The 26,745-nt window shown below is 52.2% G+C and overlaps 11 protein-coding genes, besides 2 other annotated features; 5 read left to right on the plus strand and 6 right to left on the minus strand.

Annotated features, from left to right (window-relative positions):
* Positions 1 to 244: 244 nt before the first annotated feature.
* On the minus strand, positions 245 to 1,263 carry RCC_01732 (uncharacterized protein; the record flags this gene model as incomplete). XM_023767019.1 has 3 exons in its annotated part: positions 245 to 474; positions 553 to 1,161; positions 1,224 to 1,263. The coding sequence occupies 3 exons, from the start codon at positions 1,261 to 1,263 to the stop codon at positions 245 to 247; spliced, it is 879 nt and encodes a 292-aa protein (XP_023622787.1).
* Positions 1,264 to 1,925: 662 nt separating this feature from the next.
* On the plus strand, positions 1,926 to 3,220 carry RCC_01733 (uncharacterized protein; the record flags this gene model as incomplete). XM_023767020.1 has 2 exons in its annotated part: positions 1,926 to 3,073; positions 3,127 to 3,220. 2 exons carry the CDS (start codon positions 1,926 to 1,928, stop codon positions 3,218 to 3,220), a joined length of 1,242 nt encoding a protein of 413 aa, XP_023622788.1.
* A 477-nt stretch (positions 3,221 to 3,697) lies between these two features.
* RCC_01734 (uncharacterized protein) lies at positions 3,698 to 4,135 on the minus strand (the record flags this gene model as incomplete). The annotated part of the gene is made up of 1 exon (XM_023767021.1): positions 3,698 to 4,135. One exon carries the CDS (start codon positions 4,133 to 4,135, stop codon positions 3,698 to 3,700), a length of 438 nt encoding a protein of 145 aa, XP_023622789.1.
* Positions 4,136 to 4,467: 332 nt separating this feature from the next.
* Positions 4,468 to 4,968, minus strand: RCC_01735 (uncharacterized protein; the record flags this gene model as incomplete). XM_023767022.1 has 3 exons in its annotated part: positions 4,468 to 4,703; positions 4,769 to 4,897; positions 4,950 to 4,968. The coding sequence occupies 3 exons, from the start codon at positions 4,966 to 4,968 to the stop codon at positions 4,468 to 4,470; spliced, it is 384 nt and encodes a 127-aa protein (XP_023622790.1).
* Positions 4,969 to 5,475: 507 nt separating this feature from the next.
* On the minus strand, positions 5,476 to 7,800 carry RCC_01736 (uncharacterized protein; the record flags this gene model as incomplete). The annotated part of the gene is made up of 1 exon (XM_023767023.1): positions 5,476 to 7,800. One exon carries the CDS (start codon positions 7,798 to 7,800, stop codon positions 5,476 to 5,478), a length of 2,325 nt encoding a protein of 774 aa, XP_023622791.1.
* Positions 7,801 to 8,625: 825 nt separating this feature from the next.
* Positions 8,626 to 9,839, minus strand: RCC_01737 (uncharacterized protein; the record flags this gene model as incomplete). XM_023767024.1 has 3 exons in its annotated part: positions 8,626 to 9,086; positions 9,136 to 9,643; positions 9,747 to 9,839. The coding sequence occupies 3 exons, from the start codon at positions 9,837 to 9,839 to the stop codon at positions 8,626 to 8,628; spliced, it is 1,062 nt and encodes a 353-aa protein (XP_023622792.1).
* A 66-nt stretch (positions 9,840 to 9,905) lies between these two features.
* Positions 9,906 to 9,969: a sequence feature (Short protein (RCC_01738, CZT15899.1) was converted to a misc_feature.).
* Positions 9,970 to 10,364: 395 nt separating this feature from the next.
* Positions 10,365 to 10,372: a sequence feature (Short protein (RCC_01738, CZT15899.1) was converted to a misc_feature.).
* Positions 10,373 to 11,289: 917 nt separating this feature from the next.
* RCC_01739 (probable p68 RNA helicase) lies at positions 11,290 to 13,346 on the plus strand (the record flags this gene model as incomplete). XM_023767025.1 has 3 exons in its annotated part: positions 11,290 to 12,406; positions 12,944 to 13,072; positions 13,129 to 13,346. 3 exons carry the CDS (start codon positions 11,290 to 11,292, stop codon positions 13,344 to 13,346), a joined length of 1,464 nt encoding a protein of 487 aa, XP_023622793.1.
* Positions 13,347 to 20,267: 6,921 nt separating this feature from the next.
* Positions 20,268 to 21,410, plus strand: RCC_01740 (uncharacterized protein; the record flags this gene model as incomplete). XM_023767026.1 has 4 exons in its annotated part: positions 20,268 to 20,283; positions 20,368 to 20,603; positions 20,655 to 20,856; positions 21,070 to 21,410. 4 exons carry the CDS (start codon positions 20,268 to 20,270, stop codon positions 21,408 to 21,410), a joined length of 795 nt encoding a protein of 264 aa, XP_023622794.1.
* Positions 21,411 to 23,499: 2,089 nt separating this feature from the next.
* On the plus strand, positions 23,500 to 23,946 carry RCC_01741 (uncharacterized protein; the record flags this gene model as incomplete). The annotated part of the gene is made up of 1 exon (XM_023767027.1): positions 23,500 to 23,946. One exon carries the CDS (start codon positions 23,500 to 23,502, stop codon positions 23,944 to 23,946), a length of 447 nt encoding a protein of 148 aa, XP_023622795.1.
* Positions 23,947 to 24,477: 531 nt separating this feature from the next.
* RCC_01742 (uncharacterized protein) lies at positions 24,478 to 25,113 on the minus strand (the record flags this gene model as incomplete). XM_023767028.1 has 3 exons in its annotated part: positions 24,478 to 24,858; positions 24,960 to 24,998; positions 25,048 to 25,113. The coding sequence occupies 3 exons, from the start codon at positions 25,111 to 25,113 to the stop codon at positions 24,478 to 24,480; spliced, it is 486 nt and encodes a 161-aa protein (XP_023622796.1).
* A 486-nt stretch (positions 25,114 to 25,599) lies between these two features.
* RCC_01743 (related to DNA repair protein Nse1) lies at positions 25,600 to 26,604 on the plus strand (the record flags this gene model as incomplete). The annotated part of the gene is made up of 1 exon (XM_023767029.1): positions 25,600 to 26,604. The coding sequence occupies one exon, from the start codon at positions 25,600 to 25,602 to the stop codon at positions 26,602 to 26,604; it is 1,005 nt and encodes a 334-aa protein (XP_023622797.1).
* Positions 26,605 to 26,745: the final 141 nt, after the last annotated feature.

Raw genomic sequence — 26,745 nt, forward strand, 5'->3', positions numbered from 1 at the left:
CCCCACTGTTGGAGACACGGTGCAAGTGAGGTATATGGCCATTGCATGTCATTCTCGCCTTCACAGATGACCATCGGAATAGCTAGCGGAGTTGTTCACTGTTTCATTATCCTAGGTAAGGTATCCACGTCGAGCTCCCAATCATTCCAAGCGAGCGAGCGAAGAATAATCATATTCTCTATCTGCCTATTCTCATCAATCTTATTACTTCATCTCAAAATTCGAGAGATCAAATCAAATTCAATCAATCATTCATGCTCTTGGTATACTTGACAGCATTCCGCACGGTACTCGCAATCCCCGGTCGTACATGAGCGTCTAAATGTACGATTGAATTGAGTGTGATTCCTGCCGGGGTGGACATTGCGGACTTGACGGACTCGGGAGTCATGCCGCCTTTGTTTGTCGTCATCAAGGCGCTGCAACTTTGGAGACATTGGGCTGTTAGGGCTAGAGCTGCTGCGCGGGGCATTCCTAGAATGTGATAATCATCGTCAGGGTCGGCGTTTTGGGAGGATTGGAGATGTTGGGGAGGAAGGGTTGTTTACATACCATCTGCCACACTAGCGTCCACGGCACTGTCTACCGCTACAATCGCCAGAGCGTGTACTGCTGCGTTTATTGCCGTGGCGGTGTCCATGCTTTTTTCAGGAACATGATGCACCGAACCAATACGCTTGAAGACGGCTGCGACGGTGGGAATCGCTGCTGAAGGGGTAGGAGTTTCCGCTATCAGAGTCACGCTCTCCCCGATTTTGGCTCCAAGAGTCGGAATAGTCCTCGCGATGTCGAATTGGTCTTGACGACTGCCTGGAGTGGCGGATACTAGTTTTGCAAGAAGTTGAGAGGTTGATATGCCGGCGAGCATGCTGATGATAATCTTGCCGCGTAAGTGAGAGGCGAAGTTATCTGTGCTGAGCACGGTGTCGAGGTCTCCGGGAACGAAACCTAGCAGGACTATATCGGCGGATGATACGGCTTCTGTGAGTTGAGAATCGCCGTGAGTGAAGGTTATGGCGCTGGAGTGGGCTGAGAAGGTTTGCTTTAAGAGCTCCATTGAGGCTGAGGAATGAACGTGAGCGGTGTATTGGAGTTTGTTGGAGGGTTCATCAGTCGCGTCATGTTGTAATAGTCCTTGGAGGATTGCGGAGCCCATGAAGCCTAGAGAGAGGGGATGGGGATCAGTATGCTGGGGAGGTCTTTGATGGGTGGGATTTACGCACCGCAGCCGATGATGGCAAGTCTTGGGGTATGTTCTGCCATGTCGTTGATGAGAGTGGCGACGGATTTGGAGATGCAGCAAGGGATTGATGTATGATTGAAAGGTGGATTTTGAAGGAAAGAGATGTATCAGATACAGCACGGATTATCATGAGCCTACCAGACCTGCAGTTGAGTAACTTACCCACGGAATTGATGCCGAAATCAATCAAAGTCAACCGGCATTGCATGCCGACATTCGGTATCAACTTGCATGATCCAATGATTCTTCTTCAAGATAACAATGGGTGCCACGACACCTCGAACTTTGCTTGTAGGCCGAAAGGTCGAAGATGGATGAAGAAGGTGGCTATCGTGACAGGAAGGAAAGAACGGGCATCCGGAATGGGTTCAATTTTACCGTCTTTACCTTAGTCAGCCATCGAGAACATCCACCCTAACGTGACGCAAGGCAAGGACGAAGGAAGGACATGATCAACGACCGAATCCCCGAAAGCTTACACAATCATCAGAGGACCTCATTCCGCCAGCCCGTCACACCAAACATAGATAATAAATCGTTTCGAGACTCTCCCATCATAGAACATACCATCTACTGTACTCTTTGAGCTCCATCTGTCCGGCGGTGATTGAAGCACTCTGTTCTCATTGGAAACATCAAAGCTTGACACCCTCTTCCTCCCCCTTTCCTTCACCAACAAAACATGGCCTCAGCAACTCGCAAACCAATCCTCATATCCGGAGCAGGCCTAGCATCTCTCCTTCTAGCACGAAGTCTCCTCCGCAACTCCATCCCCTTCCTCGTCTTCGAGCGTGATCAATCTCTTTCCTTCCGCGGTCAAGGGTACAGATTACGCCTATCAGCCCAGGGACTAGATGCCATTGAAGATGTCCTAGGTCCCGGTCCTGAAGGCTTCCCCAAATTCTGGGATAAATGTGGGAAAACCGGCGGAAGTAAAGGCGTCAGCGACATCAACCCAGTCACCGGAGAGGATATTGAGGAGGCTCCCAAAGATGAAACTACGAAAGCCGAGGAATCTAGTGCCCTGCGTCCATCGAAGGAAGCTCTGGCTTCAAGAGATGGAAAGACGGTGGGCATTGCTCGAGGCGATATGCGCGCTCTGTTCATGGAAGGATGCGAGCCATATGTGCAATGGGGACAGCAAGTCACTGGCTACGAATTAACACCCGAAGGAGTCAAGGCGGTTTTCCAAGACGGCTCGAAATCCGTCGAAGGCGAGATGTTGGTCGGAGGAGAAGGCATCTACTCCAAAATCGCCAAGCAAGTCTCGCAAGGAAAAATCAAGACGTACGACACCGGAGCCAGGGGAATCCACGGGCAAGCTCCCACAACTGCCTTCAAAGCTCTCGGCGAAGGAGTCTGGATGCTCAAAGATAAAACTAATCCGGACGGCCACGTCTTCGCAATCACAAACGTTCGTCCGGGAGATATGGATGATCCCAACATCCAATTCGGCTGGACAATGGGTGGACAACCCGGCGTCATCAAACCTCCCAATGATAACTTTTCCATCATCGGCAAACCAGCTGCTGATATTGCGAAATCATTGACAGCGAATTGGCATCCGCGTGTGAGGTCTCTATTCGAGCAAATGGATGAAAAGGAAGCGGCGTTTTGGAAAATCACTTGTTCTTCCCCATCTGGTGTCCCGGAATGGCCCAATGACCCTCGAGTCACGGTGATTGGGGATGCGGTGCACAGCATGACGCCTGCGGGAGGTATTGGAGCGAACACGGCGTGTCGAGATTCGGCTTTGCTGGGGAAATTGTTGGGGGAAGCTGGAGGGTGGAAAGAGGGTGTCACGGCCGCGTATGAGAAGGAGATGAGAGTGTAAGTTGTACTGATGTTCTATATACGAGGGTCTGTTGCTAACTGTTACGCAGGTATGGAAGCGAAGCCGTCGCGACGAGCTATGGTATGGCCACTCACACGTTCGGCATCAATATCGACGAGGCGACGACTCCTACTGTTGGATGAAGGCGGGCATCTGACGTTCAACATGTTCCCTTTTGTTTAGTCTTAGCTGCCAGCAGAAGGGACACAGCATATCGACAGACGGCATACATCAGAGAGGCGTTACATGATTCACGATATTGGAGTTTGGTGTACACATTACAGGCGTAGGCGCGAGGAGATTGCAGCACCTCGTTCCATTTCTTAGATCCTCCCCCCAACCAGAATATTGTCCAAATGCCCTTGGCTCGATAATCCTCTCCTGCTCCATCCAATTTTCGACCGTCTCACCAACCTGTAAGTCGTCCATTCCACATGGTCCTTTTCTGACTAAAGATGAGCTCCGCACGCCAACAGTTGCTCGAGTCATTCGCTGTTAGAGTCCCTAGCTGAACTCTACACAACATAATACATACTGCTATCCATTGTACATCTCATTCGCATGCTCGGATTGGGTGCAATCAGAGACACGCCATACCCATCTTCTCCCACAACATTCGATTACATCCCTCGAACTTGGTAGAATAAATTTATGGCGGTTTCGAAGCGTACGAGTGGAGTCGAGTCGAATTTGCTGATGAAGTGTAGAAACTTGTTCTCGTCGTAGTAGATACCCAGCGCTTCGACTCTGATCTCTTTGCATGTCGCCAGGATACAACCACCATTACGGCTGTACCCAGAGGCCGTGACGTGAATCAGGTCCTGCTCAATGAGCACGAAGCGATAAATGGCATTCTTCATTTCAGCCGGCAACTTGCAAAGCCTGGATCTCTGCAAAATCGGCCCGGAAGTGAAGGTGAGTCGCTTGTAGTCTTCGGGGTGAGGATCGGACTCATTCTCTTGCGCGTTCGAAGATGCAGATTTGCTGTCTTTAGACTCGGTATAAGGAACTTCCTCGAAAACTTGGTGCGACTGGTGCGCGATGGGAACGTCTCTCATGATTTTCTTGGAAGTGGTTGAAGTGTTTGTTGCTGGCGTCGTGATGTTGTTGATCCGGATCGTAGCGGAAACGAGTGTTGCATTCGGGGCCGGGGGATGTGTGATGGATTGTCTGATATTCAGATTGAAGCCGCATTAAGCGTGCCAAATTGAGTTTGAGTTCATTCACTCCCAAAGATTTTGCATGGGCATGTCATTCCCATCGGTTGACTTCACTTCGCCAGTACCATATTGCACTCTCGTGCATTGCGGCATCCGCGAGTTGATCTGATAATGAATCAGCAGTACAGTGTCTTACAGGCATGATAGTCGTTATATCGGGCCCATCCTCCTCATCTGAACGCATTCCAAACACAAAGTCCCACGACCCACAGTCCTGCGATCCCACTCATAGGCAGCATACCACTCGCAGCTCCCTCAGTAGCGGATTTACCATTGCAAATCGTACCAAACCCTGAGGTCACGTTGAGGATGTTGTTTACACATCTGCCGAAGGAATCTTCATTTATTGGTTGGCAGTAATAGAAGCATCCACTGTACAATTGCACGGTATCTTGTACGCAGCATGCTGGAGCAAGAGAATTGAATCAGCGTTCTAAGTACATCACATCGCGGGTCATCGAAAATACTGACAGGTGAGGTTGGAAGTGTACAACTGTTGTTGAGCATTGAAACCGCAGAGCGCTGTAGGATTCTTCTTCCACCAGTCTGACTCGGTAACGTAGGTTGAGTTATAGGACGAAGAGCTTGGTGGACAGGTTCCTGTTGATTTCAACGAGTGTGCTTTTCGACTCGCCGACTGTATCTCACGTACCAGGATCTACTTGAGCCATTTCGAAATGCTTGGTCAGTCAAGTCGAGAGAAAGTAGGTCAGGAACTTCCGCAGAATCTCGCCTTCTTAACGATGAGATTGAATCCTCGCCGAGGTGAAAACATTGATGCCCTTCACGATGGCTCCTTCGAAGGATTGCAGAGGATGCGGGCCGGAGGTCATGCTGCTAGCGAGGCTTGGCGAGATGGTCCAGAATGCAAGGCTGAAAATATGAAGAATGTCAAACTCGGCGCCTCATTCCTCTCACATGCCTGTGTTTGCAAACACCCACAATGTCCGTTGCTCGACCTCAGCTATGCGATCGGCTGCAAAGGTATTGAAGGATGCTTCAGCTTCGAGGCGCAGCTCCATATCATGCAATCCTTTTGAACATCTGGGCGCATGCGGATGCTAGCGGGGGCAGTGAAAGGCTGTGCAGGAAGCTCTTTCATCTTGAAGTGTAGCAGCCTTGATTGCGTGGGGTGGGCTGTGTCTTGGGAGGAATTGCGGCCGACTCCACGAAAGGATCTACGACTGCTCCGCCATCTCACCGGCCGAAACCGCTCCTTCCGCTTCTTTCGTCCCCTCTTTCTTGCCGCTCTTGTTCTTCTTCTTCGTCGCCATCTTCTTGGGCGAACCCAGCACAACGCGTCGTTGAAGAAGACCTCCCGACTGGCGCTCAAACATCTTCTTGTTTTTATCCACAACTGGTGGTGTGACAAGCCTCCCTGAGTCATCCAACGCCCCATACCTGAAAATCTGCACTCTTGTGCCCTCTTCCCTAGGCTTTCGAACCAATCCATATGTCGAGCCCTTCTCCCGACTCAGCTTATAGTCCGCCCTCTCTCGAAGACCCATTGCTCCATCCTCACTCCTATACTCTTCTCTTCGCTCCGTCCGAGTCTTGTACCCTGCGATTCCATCCCCCTGTTCCCAATGCCAGTTTTTAACAGCACCACACGTAGCTCTGCTGAGGCTACGGTTGAGGCTATTCCTCCATTCGATGAACCTGTTCAACTGATACTTGGGCACCATCTCGGCTGTCATGAGCTTCTGAATGCAACCAATCATCTGTGTGGCAAATCTCATCGCTTCCTCCTCTTGACGTCTCATCTCGGATCCGGTGCGATGCATCATGTCATTGCGGCCTTCCTCTGGATTTCCCTCGCCCTTCTCCTGCCCGGGGATTCGAGCCACGATCTGCGGCAAGAACACATCAATCGCATCCAAAGCACCGCAAATATTGTGGCCCGAATCTGTAGTCATCGCGAGGCTCAGAAAAGCCTCTAAAGTTGGCACATCTACATCATCCAGCCGCTTGCCCATGTCCTGCACAATCCTCAACGCGTTTCCCATGATGCTGGGATTCTTGTGATCCCTAGCGCAGACTGCAAGAGCATCCCGGTAAGTGTAGCCTGTTGGATGCACGCTTCCTCCCTCGGGTGAGTGCATCAGCTCGACAAGCGCGGCGGCTTTGGCGGAAGATCGGTTGAGTCGGAAGAGTCGGAGCAGCGATTGGTAGTTTTTGAGATCTGGAGTGACGGAGTGTGGAGGTGAGGTGATGAGTTCCCAATAGGCGATTGCCGTTTTGGGAATGCGCATCGTTATGCATGCTTGGATTAGAAGTTYAAGGATCGGGTTGCCTGCCAGGACCCATATTGGGCTACTGAAGGTCTTGGTGGTAGGAACGTTATGGAACGCTTTGCTTGCCGGCGTTGGAACAAATCCATCTTGCTCTTCTTCTGCTGTAGGAGTACTCTGAACCACATCGTCGCCGATTAGCGTCTCTTGGGGGACATGGCCGATTCGTCGGTCGGGATGGTCGAGAGGGACAATCTGGCGTGGTATGCGTGTAGTTTGCTCCACGAGAGAAAAAACATCGTCCCAGTCTTCCATCCTGTTTGATATCAACAGCAGGGTGCCCATTTGACAGACCAATTCCGCATCAATGACTAGATCTCCGCTCCTCCATCTCTGAATACACTCCATCCATATCCGTCTACCTTCGTTCACGGCGCCTTGCCGCTTTCCACCTACTTGTTCCAGGTATACCCCGTCCTCGTCTACTGCCCCCATCGCTCCCCAGCGTATGGCAGAGAGGAGAATGGTATAGGTCACAGTATCCGCACTTCCCGGTCCACGCTCCGGGATTCTTGCTGCAACACCCCACAAAGCATCCATATCCCCGGCCAACGTACACACCCTCAATACAGCATTTGTGTGTATGATCGACGGTCTGACGCGACTCGTAGGCGTTAGCATTGAATAGTAAATATTCGTGGCCTTGGCCACCGTTGCCTCGTCCACTTTCTTCCCATCCGTGGGCAAAAARCTGCGGAAAAGAAGGGTGTATGTGTGTGCATCGGGAAAGACACCTCGCTTCTTCATCTCATTGTAGATTTTCAAGGCTTCCGTCACGCGACCCGAGCGCATGTGCCAGTCCACACAGTGATTCCACGCCACGACAACATCACTGGATGATGCTGTCGATTTGGATGCCATACGCGCAAGATCCAAGGCTTTTGCTGGGTCATTCTGCCGGAGGACGTAGTGGATGTGTGAGGCGAGTTTGAGCGGGTCTGTAAGATACTWGAGCTCGGCTTGGAGCGCTCGAACAGTACTTGAAGAGGTCAATTGTGTGGATTCTTCCTTCGGGTTGGTGCGTCCCGATGGAAGATAGCTGTTCGAGAGCGCATCTTGCGGTGCTGGCGTGGAGGTGGTGGTCAGGTTGCGGCGGGTGTTGGTTCGGGCAGAGATTCGGGGAGTCAGGAYCAATGCGCCATTGATGGGAGATGCGCCATCGGCAGCAATGGCACGAACACAGCGCAGGACGCATGCGCGGCATTCAAGCATCGTTGCGGTAAAATTTGGAGAGGCGAGAAAGCTTTAATTCACTTTACAGGTCTGCTTGAGAGATCGTGTTCTAGCGCGACTTTTCGGGGCGCTAGTGGGTTGACCTGGCCTAAAACACCAAACGCTGGATACTATATACTGGTGCATGCATAACAGGACCATGATCAAGGAACGAATTTGCTGCCACTATAGAACTTCTGAGAGTTTTTGTTCTTGCATACTTGGGTACGATTTTTTTCTTGGTGGAATTGCTTGCCATAAAGCGGCCGTCGAAAAATGAGAAATTCCATGGAGAACTCAGCAGCGTGTATCTTCACCTGAGAAACGACATGAGCATGAAGCGTCAGAGTCGGTTTGGAAGAGATGCTCTTCGTATACCTGTGTCGTATACCTGTATCATCGAATACTATCCTGCTATGCTGTTTTGCTACCCCAACCCTAACCCTACAAAACAGCGACACGATTACATATGAATGGGACGGCTACGATGAAAGCACTGTGCCTCCAAAGTTGCATTTCTAGGGTTATCGAGTGTAAATTACGAGATAGACTCTCTATCTCGCAGTTTCTGACATTAATTGGTCTGGCATGTTCGTTGCAGTCTGCAGAACTGCAAGAATCGACTGGAAGAACGCTGATACACACTGGACGTGCCATCTCTCTCACCATCGGCATCTTAACATCAATGTTGTCCTGGACTTGCCCTCTCTCTCAACATCGGCATCTTAACATTGATGTAGTCCTGGACTTGCCCTCTCTTTCGATATCGGCATCCTACCATTGATGCAGTCGACTGATTGGAGGGCCAGAGTCTTCTCAAACGGCTCAAGAAGGATATGGGTGCTTGYATTGCGCAAGCTCGACCTTTCCCTCACTGACGAAGCATTCCAGACATGGTCCTTTGATCTCATCAATGATCCTCCTACTGATATCTTGGAATTCCTTGATGGAGGGCGGGTGTCCGAAGTTGCTGCACAAAGAGCTAGCGAGCTGGCACTTGGTAGTGCTGCAGGATTTGGTGGTATTTGTCGGATTACTGGCCTTCACGGCCTTGAACCCGTTCAGGCTGTGCTGGAGGGAGTGGGCACGGATACGAGAGGTTGGCCACACTCCCAAGAACACGAGATTCTCCATCAGCGTCATTGTGAACTCTCCCGCGTAGTTACAACTCGGGGTGCAGACTGCTACTCCCGGCACTCTGCGGAGGAGCAAGCATCTCTGGATCTCTGACTCCACAAGGTCGGCGAGCTGTGATTGAAACTTGAGTCTTTCCTGCTCCAAGACAACTGAAGACRTCAGCGGTGATTCCACACGGGTCAATACATTCGGACTTACCCAGAACATCACGAATAGGCTCCAGATGAGGCTGTGAAATGGGCGCGGTGATTTCGAAGGCGCAGTCGAGTAATAGTCTCCTGCCAAACTCCTTGAAGCCCTTGGCGTTACGAAACAGATAAGAGGCAGCAAGCATGAGATGGCCCCCCACGGCACCGGGATACCAGCCGCTGGCTGGTGGAGAGTTCAGCTTTGCTAGCGAGTTGTTGTTCAGCCACATTCCTGAAACTAGCTTCAGTGCTCTGATGAAGTCGTATTTGTCCGCAATGAGAGCAATTCGCAGCACCCACGTTGGCGACAGTATATTTGTGGCAGCAAAGCTGGAGTTCCGGAGATGAATGATGTCGCAGATGACTTCCATTGCCTGTGGATCATCGTCTCCCAGTTCAATCTCCAGTGGGCTTGCGGAGGTGGCCTGGAGCAGATCGGTACCCTCCTTGAATCTAGGGCTGAGCATGGCTTGGAAGACCTTGGAGCTCAGGTTGAGAACCGCGGAAGAGACGCGGATCTTGAGACTAGATGCATCAAGTGAGTCAGTGCAGGTCCATGGGAACGTGGAGTATTGACGAGCAAAYTTACATTCGTTCGTCTTCGATGTTGGTGCCGCAGACCAGGTAAATATCACCGCGCGGGTAGACATCTTTCACGATGGGCACCCTCACTGTGGCAGGCACTGCAATTGCGGTAGGCGCCTCGGTCGCCATGTTGAGTCGAGCGTGGTGCAGGATGTCTAGATGCAGAGGGCGAAAGGCTTAGCGATGCCTCAACAACTAGCGCGGGAAGATCAACTTTCTGCTGGTCTCTCGACCTGGAAAGCTCACAAATCTCCCTGTTCTTGATATCTCTCAGCGCTTAGAAATGCTGGAGCGAAGTGAAGTGAAGTGAAGTAATGTAATGACCGGAAAGAATATCGAAGACGCGAGGATACCTAGGAAGTACATGTTTATGAGAGTCGCAATGGGAGTAGCAAATACACATGATATGAAAAGGTTGCAGCCGTCTGCTCGAAAAGCCAATTCGCTGCTGTCTCTCACCCTAAGGGTATCAATCCATGCAATTGGCAGATGATATGCCATTGCCTGACTTATCCTGCCCTTATAGCGGTCAACCAACGGAAACATACATCTCGCGGAGGGGAAAGGTTATTCTGTGAGGTAGGGGCAGACGACYGTATGAAATGAACCATCAAACTGGAAGCAAGTCATGAGACGTAGAAAGCTAGAACTTACGTGGACATCTACGGTTCCTTTACTCGGCCTTGTAATACATGTGAATAGTCAGGACTCACCGTGACAAAGCTCTCGAGTCTTTGCTCGAGCCTTTGTTCGTCGAGGGGCAAGTGCTGTAAGACAAGAACGTGTTGCAGAGAAGAAAGTCGCCCAGAGTCAGGGAGAGCAGTGAGCGTTGGCCAGACACTACACCAACGAGACCGCTCTCACACATGGGAAAGGCTCATCATTGTCCATGTAGTGCAATACATGTAGCCTGAGTTCGACCGAGACGTCACACTCCCGCAGCGCCGCTTTTGTGCTCTAGTCTAACAATCTTTGATAAGGTTTTGCTCTGCCTAGCGCGACTTCCAAATTTTGAAAACCCTTCTTTATTTTCTCTCGCTTCGCTCCTCCCTCTCATCTCCTACATCAACCTCACAAACCCTTCACGCTCTCTCATCTCACCGCGTCCCTCAAAACAACACCAGTATTTGAAGCACGCACAGCAGAGACACATAATTCCACACACGACTTCGACCACTCTGAGAGAAGAAAAGAACACAGCCTCAGTCATGTCTTACGGCGGCTACGGCGGTGGAGGCGGAGGAGGTCGCGGTGGCGGCTATGGCGGCGGTGGTGGTGGATACTCCAACGGGTACGACAATTATGGTGGTGGAAACTTCTCTGTCGCTCCTCGGGACCGCAACGATGATCGCTCTTCTCATTCATTTGGGTAAGCCTGAATCGGCGCGCCTGCAGGCCGTCGGGAAAGTTCAATATCTCTACTACCCCCACCATCAAACATTTCAATTCAATCATGTGCTAACATTTCCACAGCGGCGGTGGCGGCTACGGAGGTGGCAGCAACGGCTACTCAGGAGGCGGAGGCGGCTACGGAGGTGGCGGCGGCGGCGGTGGATTTGGCGGCGCAGGCGGCGACCGCATGTCCAACCTCGGCGCTGGTCTCAAGACACAGCAGTGGGACTTGGCTACCATGCCAAAGTTCGAGAAGTCCTTCTACAAGGAAGACCCAGCAGTCGCAGCCCGCACTCAGGCTGAGGTCGACGAGTTCCGCAAAAAGGCGCAAATCACAATCCAGGGACGCGACGTGCCCAAGCCAGTCGAGACTTTCGACGAGGCCGGTTTCCCCAACTATGTCATGAGCGAAGTCAAGGCTCAGGGCTTCGACAAGCCAACTGCCATTCAGTCTCAGGGCTGGCCGATGTCCCTCTCAGGTCGGGACGTCGTCGGTGTCGCCGAGACCGGTTCCGGAAAGACGCTCACATACACCCTTCCCGCCATTGTTCACATCAACGCTCAACCTCTCCTCGCCCAAGGCGACGGCCCGATTGTGCTCATTCTTGCACCAACTCGTGAGCTCGCGGTCCAGATTCAAGAGGAGGTTAGCAAGTTCGGCAAGTCCTCGCGCATTCGTAACACGTGTGTCTACGGCGGTGTGCCCAAGGGTGGCCAAATCCGYGACCTTAGCAGGGGCGTGGAGGTCGTCATCGCGACACCTGGTCGTCTCATCGACATGCTCGAGACCGGCAAGACCAACCTTCGCCGCGTCACCTACCTCGTCCTCGACGAGGCTGATCGCATGTTGGACATGGGTTTCGAGCCTCAAATTCGCAAGATCATCGGACAAATTCGCCCGGACCGTCAGACTTGCATGTGGTCTGCTACATGGCCCAAGGAAGTCCGCCAGCTGGCCGCCGACTACCAGACCAACTTCATCCAGGTCAACATTGGCTCGCACGAGCTGTCCGCCAACCACCGCATTCACCAGATTGTTGAGGTCGTCTCAGACTTTGAGAAGCGCGACAAGATGTTGAAGCACCTCGAGGCCATCATGGAGGACAAGGCCCACAAGATCCTGATCTTCACCTCCACAAAGCGTGTCGCCGACGACATCACCCGACTTCTCCGCCAGGACGGCTGGCCAGCACTTTCCATTCACGGTGACAAGCAACAGAACGAGCGTGACTGGGTGCTCAACGAATTCAAGACTGGAAAGAGCCCAATTATGGTTGCCACCGACGTGGCTTCCCGTGGTATCGGTATGCTTGCTATCCATCATTCCCCCCCTTCCCCTTCCCTCCCATTAGTAAGTGGGATCTGTCCCGCCGAGCCCGCGCTTCCGCGCCCTCGGCGTGCACACATAACCATCGCGTCTAGGGCTGTATGTGTTCCTTTGTTCTTCTCAAAGGTTCCTTGGAGACTTTTGTATGGTGAAGCCCTTTTCGAGCTTCATCGTGCCTGTCCGTCCTCTCTCTCTGCTTCGCATTGTCATCAGTTGAGAAGCGAGACCACGGAGTCTTTCAATGTTGCGTTGGTGTCAAAGCTGCGCGCGTCCAAGGAACCCCCATTTTGGAGAATATGCACGGCCCGTGACATGTGTGGTGTAAATGTGTGACTGCGTGCGTATGCCATTCCTGGCGTTCGCTCYAGCGTCCAGTGTCATATCGACACAAGGACGCGGTGTTTGCATATATGCGCACCCTGACAGATTCCGCATCCTTTCAAGGATTGCTATTGCTCGCCTTCACTCACCTCGTTGCTCCGCAGCATCTCACTAACATTTTGCGCGTTCAAAGACGTCAAGGACATCACTCACGTGTTCAACTATGACTACCCGAACAACTCTGAGGACTACGTTCATCGTATTGGACGTACCGGACGTGCCGGCCGCACTGGAACTGCCATCACTCTTTTCACCACTGACAGTGAGTATTCCCTTCGCATGTTGACGACGTTGCAGCAAACACTAACAACCACACAGACTCAAAGCAGGCTCGTGACCTTGTCGGTCTCCTCACCGAGGCCAAGCAGCAAATCGATCCTCGCCTCGCCGAGATGGCTCGCTACGGTGGCGGTGGTGGCGGTGGTGGTCGTTACCACGGAGGTGGCCGCGGTCGTGGCGGTGGACGCGGTGGTGGACGCGGTGGCTGGACCGGTGGGAATAACGCTCCTCTCGGTGGCGGCGGCAGTCGCTGGTAGATGTTGGCTTTGGTCAATTTCTGTTGCCACTGTTCTCATCGATACGACTCATCCCACAGATTAGCGGGGATGATATTTCATGGATCCGGAGTTTTCTATGGGAAGGGAATTTTCATTACGGCGTTTCAAGGCTACAGCAGATGCATGCCCGCGGAATTTGAAGGGTTGCACTTCCCTCCGGCGTGAGGGAAGCGAGATGCCAAAAGCATGAGATAGAATGTGCTACTACTAGATCATGAAATCAAGTGCATGTTTGTACTGTTCGAAAATTTGTTGCTCTTGAGATTTTGCAAGCTTGTGAACCACCTCACTTTGTAATGGGTTTGGATTCTTGCCTTCATGTTCACCTCCCATTCAGATCCATTGCCACACGACCAAGGCCTCAAAACCACCTGGCCAATCCGGTCAATGACGCCGTTTCCGCTTCTGATGAATTTCTGTGAGTGCCTCATTCCGTGGCAGAATTTCATCAATCGATGGTCAAAGAAAATGGCCATTCTTGCTTGTGCCACCTATTCTTGCTTGCGGCCGAGTCGGATGCTGGATTGGAGCGGATGCTCACTCACCTCTGGGAGAATTCAAACTTTCCAAAACTTTTACACGAGTACCAAATGTTTCTTACACAACAAACGCGGAATGAGTTTTTTTTTTTTTCTTCTTCTTGCTTTCTGCCGTGGGTAGAGGGTCTTCAACTTCCACACTTTTATCCTAGGATCGTGGACAGCCACATCACGCTGTAGCATCTGAGGACAGAGGTGTCCTTGATGGTATATTCGAGAGTCTGGAAGTTCATGATAAAGTTTCCGGTACCGAATCTTTGATGAATGAATAGAAACAAAGGGTCCAACAACAGCATAGGGCATAGATCTGACCCCTTAATTCAACGACAGACCCGCCGGCGCCTGCTGCTGGCTCCCGAACACTACCGGATGCTCATGGTCGATTATTAATGAATGATATCGTCTTCGTATAAGATCCGTATGTGGAGATTTCCAAGCAAAATTTATGGGTGAGAACCACGTGTTTCCGATGCGTGACTGAATAGAGTGAAGTGAATGAAAGACAAGTGTATCACCCGCCGATTGCAGAGCTGGTTCGCATAGTAGCGGTGTCTCCAAATGTCCAAATGTCCATAGGAGTCGAGAGTTGAGAGACATGGAGACCTTCGTCTTCATGCGGTCCGGTCAGGAGTTTAATTAGCGTGAAAATTGACCAATGAATTTGAATGAGATGAATGTGTGTAGCTTGGCTCTTGATGGTGATTGGTACACTTTGCAGAAAAGAGGCATCTGACGAATTTGTGTTTCTTATATGAGGGACCATTCTCTCGTTGAGGATGGCAGGGAAGTGTAATAAAAAGATGATGAACTTGCGAAAGATTCCGCATCTGCAACGTAGGCATGGCCGCCAACCGTCTTTATTTTGGGAGCCAGTCTTTTTTCCGGACGGGACCGGAATGTCGATAGCTAACGAAGATGTGCATCATGACATGGCTGTGCCAAAGTGATGTAGGAGTAAAGCCTCGGTCGGATGCGAGCGATGTGAATTTTCGCTGAAGCCGTCTGGGAGGACCTGACAATAACACAACTGGTCTGGAATTTAGCATGTGACATACTCTGCTSAAGCTGGTAGTATGGTCATGCAAATCGTTATGCCAAACGATGTAGAGACTTGGAGCTGGTAGTGAAATGTGTTACTGAATTTGCTTCAATACAGGTAGCCACCCGGTACGAGGCGAACACATCCTTTCAGAATTTGTGCGGTGCCGTCGACGTATGTCGTGATGCTGCGTCACCTTTCTTGCGGGGGTGCCTCGAAGCCTCAGTCTTTGTTCCCTACGTCCGATTCGCTTCCCCTTTGATGTTTTCAGGGCTCGCAGTGACTCCCACATCGGGTGGCAATCATGGGCAGATTGCCGGATCCTGCACCGTGGGTCAAACGATGTAGGAGACAATAATTAGCTGTCGATGTGTCAAGCTGACTCGTTCAAGACAAATGAGTGATCGTGGAGATGGCTCTGGGAGTCTGGAGACTTCCCCAAGACTTTTGGACCAGCAAATCGTAGCTTTCCTTTGATTCCTTCACCTTTCGAAAGGAGATACGCGAACGATCTCCTCTGGTTTGCTGTGTAAACCTTGTCGCCCGGCTTAGCACCATGTTGGGTCGTTGATCGCTGATCACTCGGAGCACGGCACAATTTCAGATTTTCTCCTCAATTCTGCCTGGGTACCAAGCATCCCTTCATGTCGACTCGAGTGGTTCCCACTGCCTAGTGATCGCCATCTTGATTTGAGATAGAAGGATTGGAGAGTAGTACGCCAACATRTGAGGAAGTCTAATAAAGCCACATACCAAGTTCAACCGCCTTACAGACTTCGTATAACGTCGCCTCCTGATTCTTGAATCCTGGAGTAGCTCCAAGGGCAGACGGTATGTGGAGATGAACATGAGCTCACCTTCCCAATTCGTAGATAACCAACACCCTGACCGAGGAGAAGCCGATTCAATTGGAGCACGCGTGACAGAAGCTTTCCGAATCACGTCTTTTAGAATCGAAGAGTGCATGAGCAATATGTGGGTGTGGGCCACATATTTTGTGTGATGCGTTCTTGCGTGCCCCTCAGCATGCGGAGCTAGCTGTGTCAAGGAGTCAGAGACGTCCCACCAACAAGTAGTTCGGAACATAGCTCCGGCAGTTTTTAGTTGGTGTGCTCCGATCGGGTGAACAGAGCACTAGTAGTTCGCTAGCATGCTGCAGGAGCAGTGACCAGTAGTTGCATGTGCATTCCATTTCCGTGATATGTGAGCTGCAGCCCATTTTCTGCACCGACGTAGGATGTAGGGTCAGTAGGTTGAAGGTTCCAGTAGACTGAAGCTTCAATGAAGGCTATTGCATTCTTGCAGTCTTCCACTTTGGTGATCCGCTGCTTGAAGAATTAATCAAGATCGAAGCCAGATGGGCCTGAGGTTGGCCCAATTCCTACGGGCTACGTGGGTGATCGCCGCTCAAGCCACGTTCTCAATGCTCATGTACGTCAACGTTGTCATGCACCATATTGATTTACTCCCGCTGCGTCGTCGAAGGGTTGGCCATTGTGATGCCATAACGTAAGAAGTCTACGAGGCGCAGTAGACCTCTCGACGCACGACAAATTGCTTCAAGGTTCTCTGTGTTTGCTTCTTCAGGCGTCCAAGCATGCAGGCCTGAAGGTTGGGGCAGATCAAGATCCTTGCGAATGGTCTGGCCAGAACTACACGCGTGTGGGCCAAAATTTGAGAGTGGGCTGCTTGTTTCCCTGCCTAGTCAGCGCTCGTATCTCGCGTAGAATCAGAGCATTGTCCACATCGGTACGTACACTCGTACTGATCGCAGCGCACCGGTAGCTCTGATTCAGTGGCTGAATTATTTGTGAAAACTACTCTCGAGTGAGCCAGTAAAGAACAACCGAGCCGCGGAGACAGGATGTCGATCACACGTTGACGGAAGGCTGGTCCGCATGTGATAGACGAGGCTGTGCAGAAAGCAACGCGAGTCGCGTTGGACAATCCGTCAATGCTCGGCCTCGCATATTCGAAGCTCCATCTGGTTGGGCCTTTAAGCAGTAAGCTTTATGGCAATGTAACGTGCTGGTGCACGCTGCACTCGTCGAAATGGATACTCGAGAATGGGTGTGCTCCTGCGACGACATTTTCGCAACGCTCCGAGGAGTTGCGCATCTATAGCATTGTGTCTTAGGTTGACCACTGGTAGGCATCAATGAGTACCCAGATGTTCGGATGCTTCGACGTGCTCGTGTCATAAACGGGAAAGGTACAGGGMAGAGATGCCACATGTGGCTATTGCGCGGTTTCCGTCGTTGGGAGCTTCAATGTCCAGGTCATGCAATGCAACAGTAAGGAGAGGCTCAGAGTGTGGCTTACTGCCGTCCGCCAGTCCCCATAATCACCTGGGATTGATGCGTTTGTTGACGATCCGACAGCTCCAAGACCCTGATGAGATGTGCATCTCCGCAGCATGCTGGGATTGCTTGAATGCGTGGTATGGACGCTTTAATGTCGAGCAATCATCCGACGTATTCTTGAGCGCCCCTCGAGAAACGGACAATCACAGTCCCGTTGAAGACCTACAGATACTAGTCGCGACTTCGTGAAGAAAGTTTAAACCTTTAGTTGTTCCACCCATATAGTAGGAGCAGGCATCGACGTCAAGAGTGTGGACATACCTGCGAATTTGTGATGCGACTTGGAAGTTGTTGGCGAAGTCGACCTCGGTGCTTGATGAGACACTTCAAACTTGACAGCCCGGAGGTGTTTAGTGGTTCAGCCAATCAACGTCGTGCCGGAGTGAGTGGGGACCACGAAGCGAAGCTCGTCAAATTGCAGCAGTCTAATGCCGGCTCATTTTGAGCTGCGGAGTTGTCTGATTCGGCGTCGATTATGTGATGAAGCCCCCATGCGTGCAGAGCGGCTGCCAATGATTTGTGGAGCGCCAGGGCCCACGTCGTCACYGTCACATACGGACAGGTTCTGCTGCATGATGTCGGCGATTGAACATTCGGTTGGCAAAACGAAGCTGGGAGGGAACGGGGGGTTTGCGTAGAGGTCGACTGATACACCGTCGCGTTTATCGCYGTGTACAAAGGGACTCCCACGCTTCTGTAGATCTCCGATGCTGTGCGAACACTTCGCTGTCGTCAACATAAGAACTGGCTAAGGGCGGGAGCTATATCTCCCATCTGGTTGGATCTGGTGGTGTGAAGGCTACCACCAGAAACTTCAGACTACTCCCCATCCTCGTCCCTGCGATTGCTCGTCTGCTTGGTCGCATGGTGGATGCCTTGTGGTTCCCAACATTAATATTCCACGTACAATAAACATGTTTCTTTGCCTGCAAATCTCGGGCAAGCAGGTGTGTCATTTTGGACTGTCACCATGGATGCTGCATACGCAGGCGAGAGATGCCTCTCAAGGCCGGCATGCTGCCACATGCGGAGGTCTGGCGAGAACCCTGTCACTGCGCATAAGACCTGGCGGACGAGTTGACGCGATGTTCTGCCAGCGGTTTTGTCCACTACTCCGACCGGATTAATCTCGATATCTGCGGGCAAAAAGAGCCGCCTATCGCATACACAGGTCATGCGGTGATCTAGGATTGCAGGATCGCCATGCCGGGAATCTTGCACTCCATGCTAAAATGAGTGCATCCCACGCCGCGACATGGTATGCGCAATTCGYAAGTGAGGACGAGCACCAAGTGGCGCAATCAAAATAATGATTGAGTCCGGTAGGTATGGCCCATGGGAGCGCATCGGCGTCCCGGAGCCGTGTTGGAGCCGGATTGATGATGGCTAGCGATATTTCGTACCTCCAAGTACTGTGCATGTATGTGTGATGGTCCAATCAGCTGTGAATGATTAATAGTACATCTCGCGGATGAAAGTCTTCTCGCGCGAATCTAGCACATGCTCGACTTGTGCAATACATGTGCATGTCGCGATTCCATCGCCTCCCGGCGGAGGAGTCGAGGCATGCGCAAAGATGACGATCGCATTCCTTCCCACCACTTCTACAGCCGGCTCTCACATGTGGCCCCGTGTTTCTCTGGCCGCTTGCCCCCATCTCTCCTAGTTCATCCGCACACTAGCAACATCGCAAGCTCATCCACGTGAAGAGCCGACTTCACTAGCACTCAAGGCGCGGGAACCACCATCCTACAGCAGCCGCTGTTGCACGTGGAATTCCACCGCAGACGCGACGGTCCAGTGTCGCCAGCRCAGGAGCGCGACCGACGTGTGTGCGGACAATCTTCGTCACCGCCTTTTGGACGGCCATCCCACCCTCAAGAAATCGCCGCTCGTCTAAACCCTCAACTGCCGCGCTCAGACGACGCGTCGAGCTAGCGCCACGAGACGGACATCGGATCTCAGTCCAAAGCCATCACATCTCCGTCGCTCAAAGGACAGCAACAACAAATCCCTGCGTGTTCCTCGGCGTCGTCATCCGTCCTTCAGCCGCCAAATTCAGCCCTCGCTCGCCGTGGTGCTCTTTCGCCCCGCCAGTAAGATAACGGGGTTTCTGGTCTGTGCGCGGACCACGGTTACAGAAAACTCTATTCCACTCGCAGGACAGGTTACCCAGCAGAAACACTCAGGCAGCCACGCGAGCGGCAACCCCCAGCTGCCAGAAAGGTCGCCCACCCTGCGATCGGTCGAATTCTTAAACTGCGTCAGAGCCTACCGACGCTAGTCAGAGCAGAATCTCGACTGTTTCTCGTCGTCCGCTCGTGGACCTTGTCTCTAGCGCGCCGTTCTTGACTGCGCGATCGACCGGCACAATCTGTTTGCCACTTAGCCGTCGGCGCTACTCAACAACCTGAGCACCATACCAATCTCGTCTAGACTGCCGCTACCTCGGGTCTACACTCAAAAAGCTTGAGAAACTTTCGGCCCTGAGACTGAAGGCTAGCTCCTGGGGTTCCCGAACAACGCTCTTAGGTAGTTAGTTCCGTTGGTCGCCCTTCTCCGTCCAAAAAGCAGAGAGAGCCGAGAAACGCGCTACCGCTACCAATTCCTTTCTGTGTCTCAACTGCGGGAACTACTTCATCGACGGCGTCGCCCACTTCATACGMTACTACCATACCACCAACCAACCAACCGCTGTACATCCATCCGAATTACGCATCTGCATACGCATCTGCATACGCATCTACAAGGCGCTTAATCGTTGCATATGGATGAAGCAGCAGCTGTGCAATATCAGCAGCCAAGTCAAGACTACAAGCCGTCACACTACCCGTCTTCGGCGACAGCAACACCAGACTCAAGCTACCCTCAATCGGCGCGTTCGGGCAGTTTTCCAGACTACATCCGTTCATACGAGGGTCAGCACAACCGTTACCCTGCAGGCACACAGCAGAGCGGTATGGCGCAAACATCAAGTCCGTCTCCATCTTCCGATGATGGAAATCAAACCAACGGCCACGCGCCCAACATCGCAAAGTCTGACCCAGAAATTCCAATAGATCCATCCATCGCTCAATCGAGCCCGACATACCCCCCTCCGCATAACTACTCGCCCTACCCGCCGCAACATGAGATTCCGCAGTACGCTGGACAGCAGATGACATCGTACGGCCGCCCCGAATGGGCTGGACAGTACGGGCAGCAGCAGCAGAGCCCCATGGGATATCACTCACCCGCAACAACAGGCGGTGCTGCACCGAACATGGTAGCGCACGCCATTCCAAGACCACCTGCGGTAGGTTATATGGGTGCCCATCCTGCTGTTTATCATTCTAACGTGACGCAGGGAGGGCACCCATTGTCCACAGTGTACTCATTCGTGCCTATTCCAGGCGCCCAGCAGCACAAAAGGCCGCRCAGACGTTACGAGGAGATCGAGCGCATGTACAAATGCGGATGGAATGGTTGCGAAAAGGCCTATGGCACTCTAAACCATTTGAACGCGCATGTCACCATGCAGTCGCACGGTACAAAAAGGACTCCAGAGGGTATGTCGACAAACAACTTTTATTTTGCGCCACGTGATGTTGCTTCAGGCTCAAAGCAGTGCCTCTGTTTTGATTAGTCTTGGTCAAGGTGTGCATCGTTTGAGGCCATGACGCTAGCTTCCGCGTCGCTAGCCTCCTTTGTTCCTGGGATTACCCATGCGTTCCCGGAGCGATATCTTTGAGAACCTTTTACTGACCCACGGTGATCAACAGAATTCAAAGAGATCCGCAAAGAATGGAAGGCGAAGAAAAAGGAAGAGGAGAACTCCCGCAAAGCCGAAGAGGAACGGCAGCGTCAAGAAGCTGCCCGCTCTGRTCAAGACTCGGCCCAGTCTCAAGGACAACCTGGCCAATACGCCCAGCAGCACATGATGGCTCAACAGATTGGCGGCCCCCAGCTTCCTCCAATCGGCTATCAACCTGCCGGCGGCCAGCCAGGCCAGTACGCACAGCCTCAGCAAGTTGACGGTGCTCAGCAGTACGGTTATGGCGCTCAGGGCTATCCACAGAGCCCCTACGGTCAAGGTGGACTCCCATACCAACAGCAGCAATGATTCTCCAGCATTTCACAGATTGTCAAGCATGCATAGCGGGAAGCACCGGCGTTGTGGAGATGTATATTCTGATCCCTGCATTGCATGAAAGTCCATGCATATGATTACGACGGCGGTACGTCGATTCAATTAGCGAATCGTCGAGGAGTCAGGGCGACACACTTCTTCTTCATTGGCGTTCTGGGATGATTAGATTCGAGGGCTGCATGCGCGGCATAACGAGTGTGTTTGGCGGAGGAGACGTGTGGCTGCTTGGATGCAGGCCTGAAAGAACAGCATACCTACGTGTGGCATTTTCGACGGTGTAAATACATTTCACAGTCCATTTCGAACAGAAGTTATCAGCACAGGCGATGTTCGTGAACGCTCGTCCATGGTACGGTACTTGCATGGCCCGTTGCCGCCTCGCCAGATGCTATCTTAGTAGCGTGATTCCAAGACGATCCTTCCACCACGCCGGTCGCACGCGTGAAGAAACGGCGTCTGTTGCTAACCCTGGCGACGGGGGTTGCGCGAACGGCAGCTAATCTATCAAGCTTAAACATACCACCAGCGCTTACTCACAAAGTCGCGAACCCCTACGTGGGTAGCGAGGTTTGAGAGTTCCACGACGTGCGTAGCTTGGATGCCGCCACCTGTTAGCGGCGGCAGGCTCGAGTAGACAACGTTTGCTGACCTTCCTCCGCCGAAGATCTGTGACTCCAAGACAGTGGAATCTTGCAACTCCACTGCTGTGGAGTTCTTCACGGCATATCACTGCAATCAGCATCTCGGTCGATGGAGGTGGAATGCGTAACTGCAGCCCAGCAAAGCTATGGCAGGATTCGCTTGGGAGAGGCGTGGCAAATGTCAACTCGTTCTTCAGTGATTCCTACTCCGGTGCATGGAGAGCTTGTACAGGCGCAACGATTGGTATGCCCCAATGATGGATGCTCTTCGTTCCAAGACAGCGATACAATAGCTGTCCTCCTAGTGTGCCTGACTACAAATCCCAGCCAACGGCAACCCAATCTACACAACACAAGCCTCATCCCGACAGACAGGACTCTAATGCGAAGGCGATCACAGCCCGCCTCATGCATGGCACTTCTAGAGCGAAACGCCAGAAGCCATGGAAGGCGGGATCACAGCCGCCGCGTGGTCGCGCGAGATGCGGCTGAAAAAAAGAACATCGGCACGCCGTGGTGGCATGCCGAAACTTGGACATGAATTGCGGAGCCGCCACTAAGATTGTCTAACTGTCTTGGTGTTGCATCTACCTAGGAGTGCAGGAAAGTGCAGAGCAAAACCGCGACTACCCTTGGATGGTGAAACACACTTTGCTTGATGCGATTTGTCGCCGCAATTCTTCTTCGCTGTGCCGCACTACCTGGTATAAGATAAGCGTGAAGTGTAGGTAAGGTAGTAGGTACCTCTTATGTGGCAAATTTGGTACCACCTTTGCTTTTTTCCCCGTTTCGTTCCTGCAGACTACTCCCGTCGCCACACCATACAGGCCTCTGGGTCTACAAAATCGCGACCATGTTCGCAAGCGGGATCTCCAGGCCGGCAACCTTACGGGCCGACTATCCATCTACAGTAATAAAGACGGCAGCGCACCAAAGTTCCGTAGGGCTGTAAAGCTTCGTCGATACCACAGACCCACTTCACCGAAGAACTGCGTCTTCAGGACTGGTAGGCTGTCCGATATCGATACCACCGAAACCTCACTGTACTGCAGAGATGACAGAACAGTTTCTATCAGCATCGGAGGCACCAGTCTGGTGTTGGAGTCGGCTGCTCCCGCAAGACTCGATTGTCCGCCTCTGTCACTGTTATGATCGGTGCAGACGTTCATGTAAAATCGTAATTCTTCTGATCAAGCAACAGGATGCGGACCTCTCCGCTGCTGACATCACGTTTTCAGAGCAGCGTGAGGGMGAGCAGTGTATACGCATGTGCAAGTTAACATGCTTGATGGCGATATTTAGCTTGCTACCTTTTCCATTGATCGCATCAGCTCTTCTTCCGATTTTACTACACACATCGACGCTACGTTTCCCGCGTCACGTCACATCACTCTCGAATACTCGCATCAATCCCGACAACCATGGCAGGCACACGAATCGACGAGGTGRAATRTCCCGTCCTCGACTGGGAGATTGAATTCTCAAGCAACAACTTCAACGAGATCTTCAACAAGCCAGATTGGGAAAGCTGGTGTAACACGCACATTGCGAACGACAGACTGCAGCTTGCAATGAACCAAGCCCAAACATGCGGGATGATTGAAATTGGACGATATCAAGAAGCCGTCCAGGCTGCAAAACAACAAGGAATGAAGGAGAAGGTAGATTTCCACGTCGAATCGCCAACTTCATACCTGGTCATGGGCCAGAGTGACAGGTTTATGCTTTACGATAAAGACCGCCGTGAACGCCTTATGACGTTGCTTGCCCAGGCGAGAGAGCAGAAGTTGGCGAGGGAGCAGCTGCAACGGCTTATGAAGAGTCATGCTCTAAAGGAGGCGAAGAAGAAGAGGCAGGCAAGTTCTTGATGTCGATCTCTGAGGCTATTTGCAAGCGGAGGTATCGATTGCGTTTCTTGGGGGAACTTGAAGATCAAGGTCTCCCTGTCCGAGTTTTCWCTCGAGTCAACGCACTCCTATAAGGRGAATTGGTCGGCAGCAACGAGAACCCAGTGGGTCGGGTCTTCTCAGCAAACAGTGTCTAGGGAGGCCCGGCTCTGGCTGCGGGCAGGTAGGGAGAAAGGCCAGAAGCAGGACCTCAAATGCGATGCAATCACGGAAGCGTCGCAGAKACATTGAACATGACACAAGTTGCAAGCAGGAGATGTCAATTGTATGTATGCATGCATTCCAGTCAGTATATGTGTACTGTGGCTATGCTCAAACGCGCCGGGGTATCACAAGTTTCAAAGACCTTCCACCAAGCCCCAATGGCTGCCAGAATTTGACGATCCCAATGATCCAAATGTTGAGATGATCCAATCGCTCAACTTGCCTCCATGCTATCATGCAAACCAGAGTCTACAACCAGACAACATTTCAAGAAAGACGATGCCCCAACTAGAAATTTCCATGCTTGAACTTTCCACCAGCCTTGATGAACATGGTGAAGAGTAAGGCCATGCTGACCAAGTAGGCAAAGGTTCTAGCCTTGGCCTTTWGCRGGGTGTCGCTCCGAATGTACAGGTAGGAGTACGCGATTCTCGACAGCAAATAGCTGATAGCGAGCATGTTGTGGACAGCCGGGTCGACTTTTGCGGCGCTGCCTGCGATACAGGCGGCGGCGAATGGGCCGAAATTCTCGAACGAGTTGGCGACTGCGGCTTCTGCGCGGCGAAGGCGACCCTTGCCGATGACGTCGAGGGAGGCGTGGTTCTCAATGGTCTTGACGAAATCGCGAGGCATGCGCGAGTCCATCTTCTCGCTTGTCCTGGACTCGAACTGGAAGTTTGTTAGCATGTGACTCGAGCAGAATGCAGACCTGGCAGTGTTCCTCGGCCTTTCAACAAGGTCTTGGGTTCTTTCAGTCGAGGAATACTTACGGCGCTCGCGGCCCAGAAGCGGGGAGCGACGGCAATCATCTGCGCGCAAGTTAGATTAGGAAATATTTCGAGTGCCAAGGTGACATACCCAGAAAACGGGAATGAGATACAGGGAGATGTTGACCTCGCAGAGGTCTGGCAGATAGGAAGCCATCGTAGAGGGAGAGAGATGGTGATGATGTTTTGAAGGATGTCTTGGAGAAGTTTGGGGCTGAAGTTGGAACGCTTTTAAAGTTGCTTGAGCGTGCGCGGAAGGACGGATCAGGAACGCGGAGTGAATGGAATCGAGGCGTACAAAGAGAAGGCTACTTATACTGCCGCCGCATCCTCAGACGACGCAGAGGACCACAGTCTGGAGCCACAAGTCTCCATAGGATGGTGTATGTACTGCTGATCAATTCGATAATGCCATGCGGGTGATGCAGTCTGACCCCAGCCAGAGCCAATGGTGGCGTGTTGGAAGCGACTGAAGCGGCAGCACCTGAGGTTGAAGGTGGACTCACCGACAAGGTTTCGCTCGAGCTAAAGGAAAATAGTGGGGAACGCGGGTCCAACACGCCAGCGCGTCTGCAGGTGCCACAGCCGACAATGAACGAGAACACAACATTGAAACCGCTTCTTATTTCCGACAACACGCGCCATGTCCAGAGCAGATGGACCATCCGATGGCGGATATGGCAATAAGCACCGTGCATTCCTGCAAGCGCTTTTCTCCCGACAGACCATCATCCTGGACGAAGCGAAGCCAATAATCGCCAATATTGAGACCTGCGAGAATCCTGACCGGCCGATAGCCAGCGAGGATGTCGACCAGACGGATTTTGAGAACTACATATACTCCATCAACAACGAGATCTCACCCTTCGATTACGAAATCCGCAGCTCAATCCACCAAACCTCCAGGGAGCGAGTTTACGCGCTCATCAATACCACTAGCGATGCTCTCACTCAGATGTCGACAATACACACTGCAGATGAGATTGCTTTCGTAAAGAGGGTGCTGGATGCCATGTTTGACACGCACAATACCCCCCGAGCAGAAGTCATGGCCGTTACCAGCATGCAGGCGCTGAAGCTCTCAAAAGATCCTCATCGGAGGGAAACGCAGACACAATCCGCACAGGGTGGCCTCACAATGTCCCAGGCCGAAAAGGTCCTGGCGGATATGGTGCTGGAGGGATGGTTCGAACAGAGTGAGAATGGATATTACAGCCTTTCACCTCGTGCGTTGATGGAGCTGCGGAGCTGGCTTGTTCACACGTACAATGAGGCGCCGGAGGACGTTGACGAGGGTGATGAGGAACCTCACGAGAGGGTCAAAAGCTGCGAGCTGTGTCAGGACATTGTCACAGTCGGRCAGCGCTGTCCGAACCTGCCGTGCAATGCCCGTTTGCACAACCACTGTGTGAGGAATATGTTTCGCGCGCAAAGAGAAAGTGAGAAGTGCCCGACCTGCAGTACGAACTGGAAAGACGCTCCGCCTGTAGGAGAAGAGGCGGCACCCAGAGGCAGTGGCGGCGCGAGAAGACCGGTAAATGGCACAGGGCCTCGAAGATCTACGAACGAACCTGCAGTTCGGAGGAGCGCAGTCATAGAGATGGAAGACGATGAGGATGAGAGCGACGCTGGTATTGAGTCGGAATGATTCGGATTCGTGATCTTGTACATTGTCAAACTTAGCAAGCGAGGCGTAAGGCGTACAAATCGGAACATSGCAAAATCAAGGTCATGAGTGCATTCAGTCCACACGTGTCTTTGATTTCATCTAGCTGCAGTGCTAGAGCCC

This window comes from Ramularia collo-cygni (assembly GCF_900074925.1).
Source record: "Ramularia collo-cygni strain URUG2 genome assembly, contig: RCC_scaffold02, whole genome shotgun sequence".
Taxonomy (NCBI): Eukaryota; Fungi; Ascomycota; class Dothideomycetes; order Mycosphaerellales; family Mycosphaerellaceae; genus Ramularia; species Ramularia collo-cygni.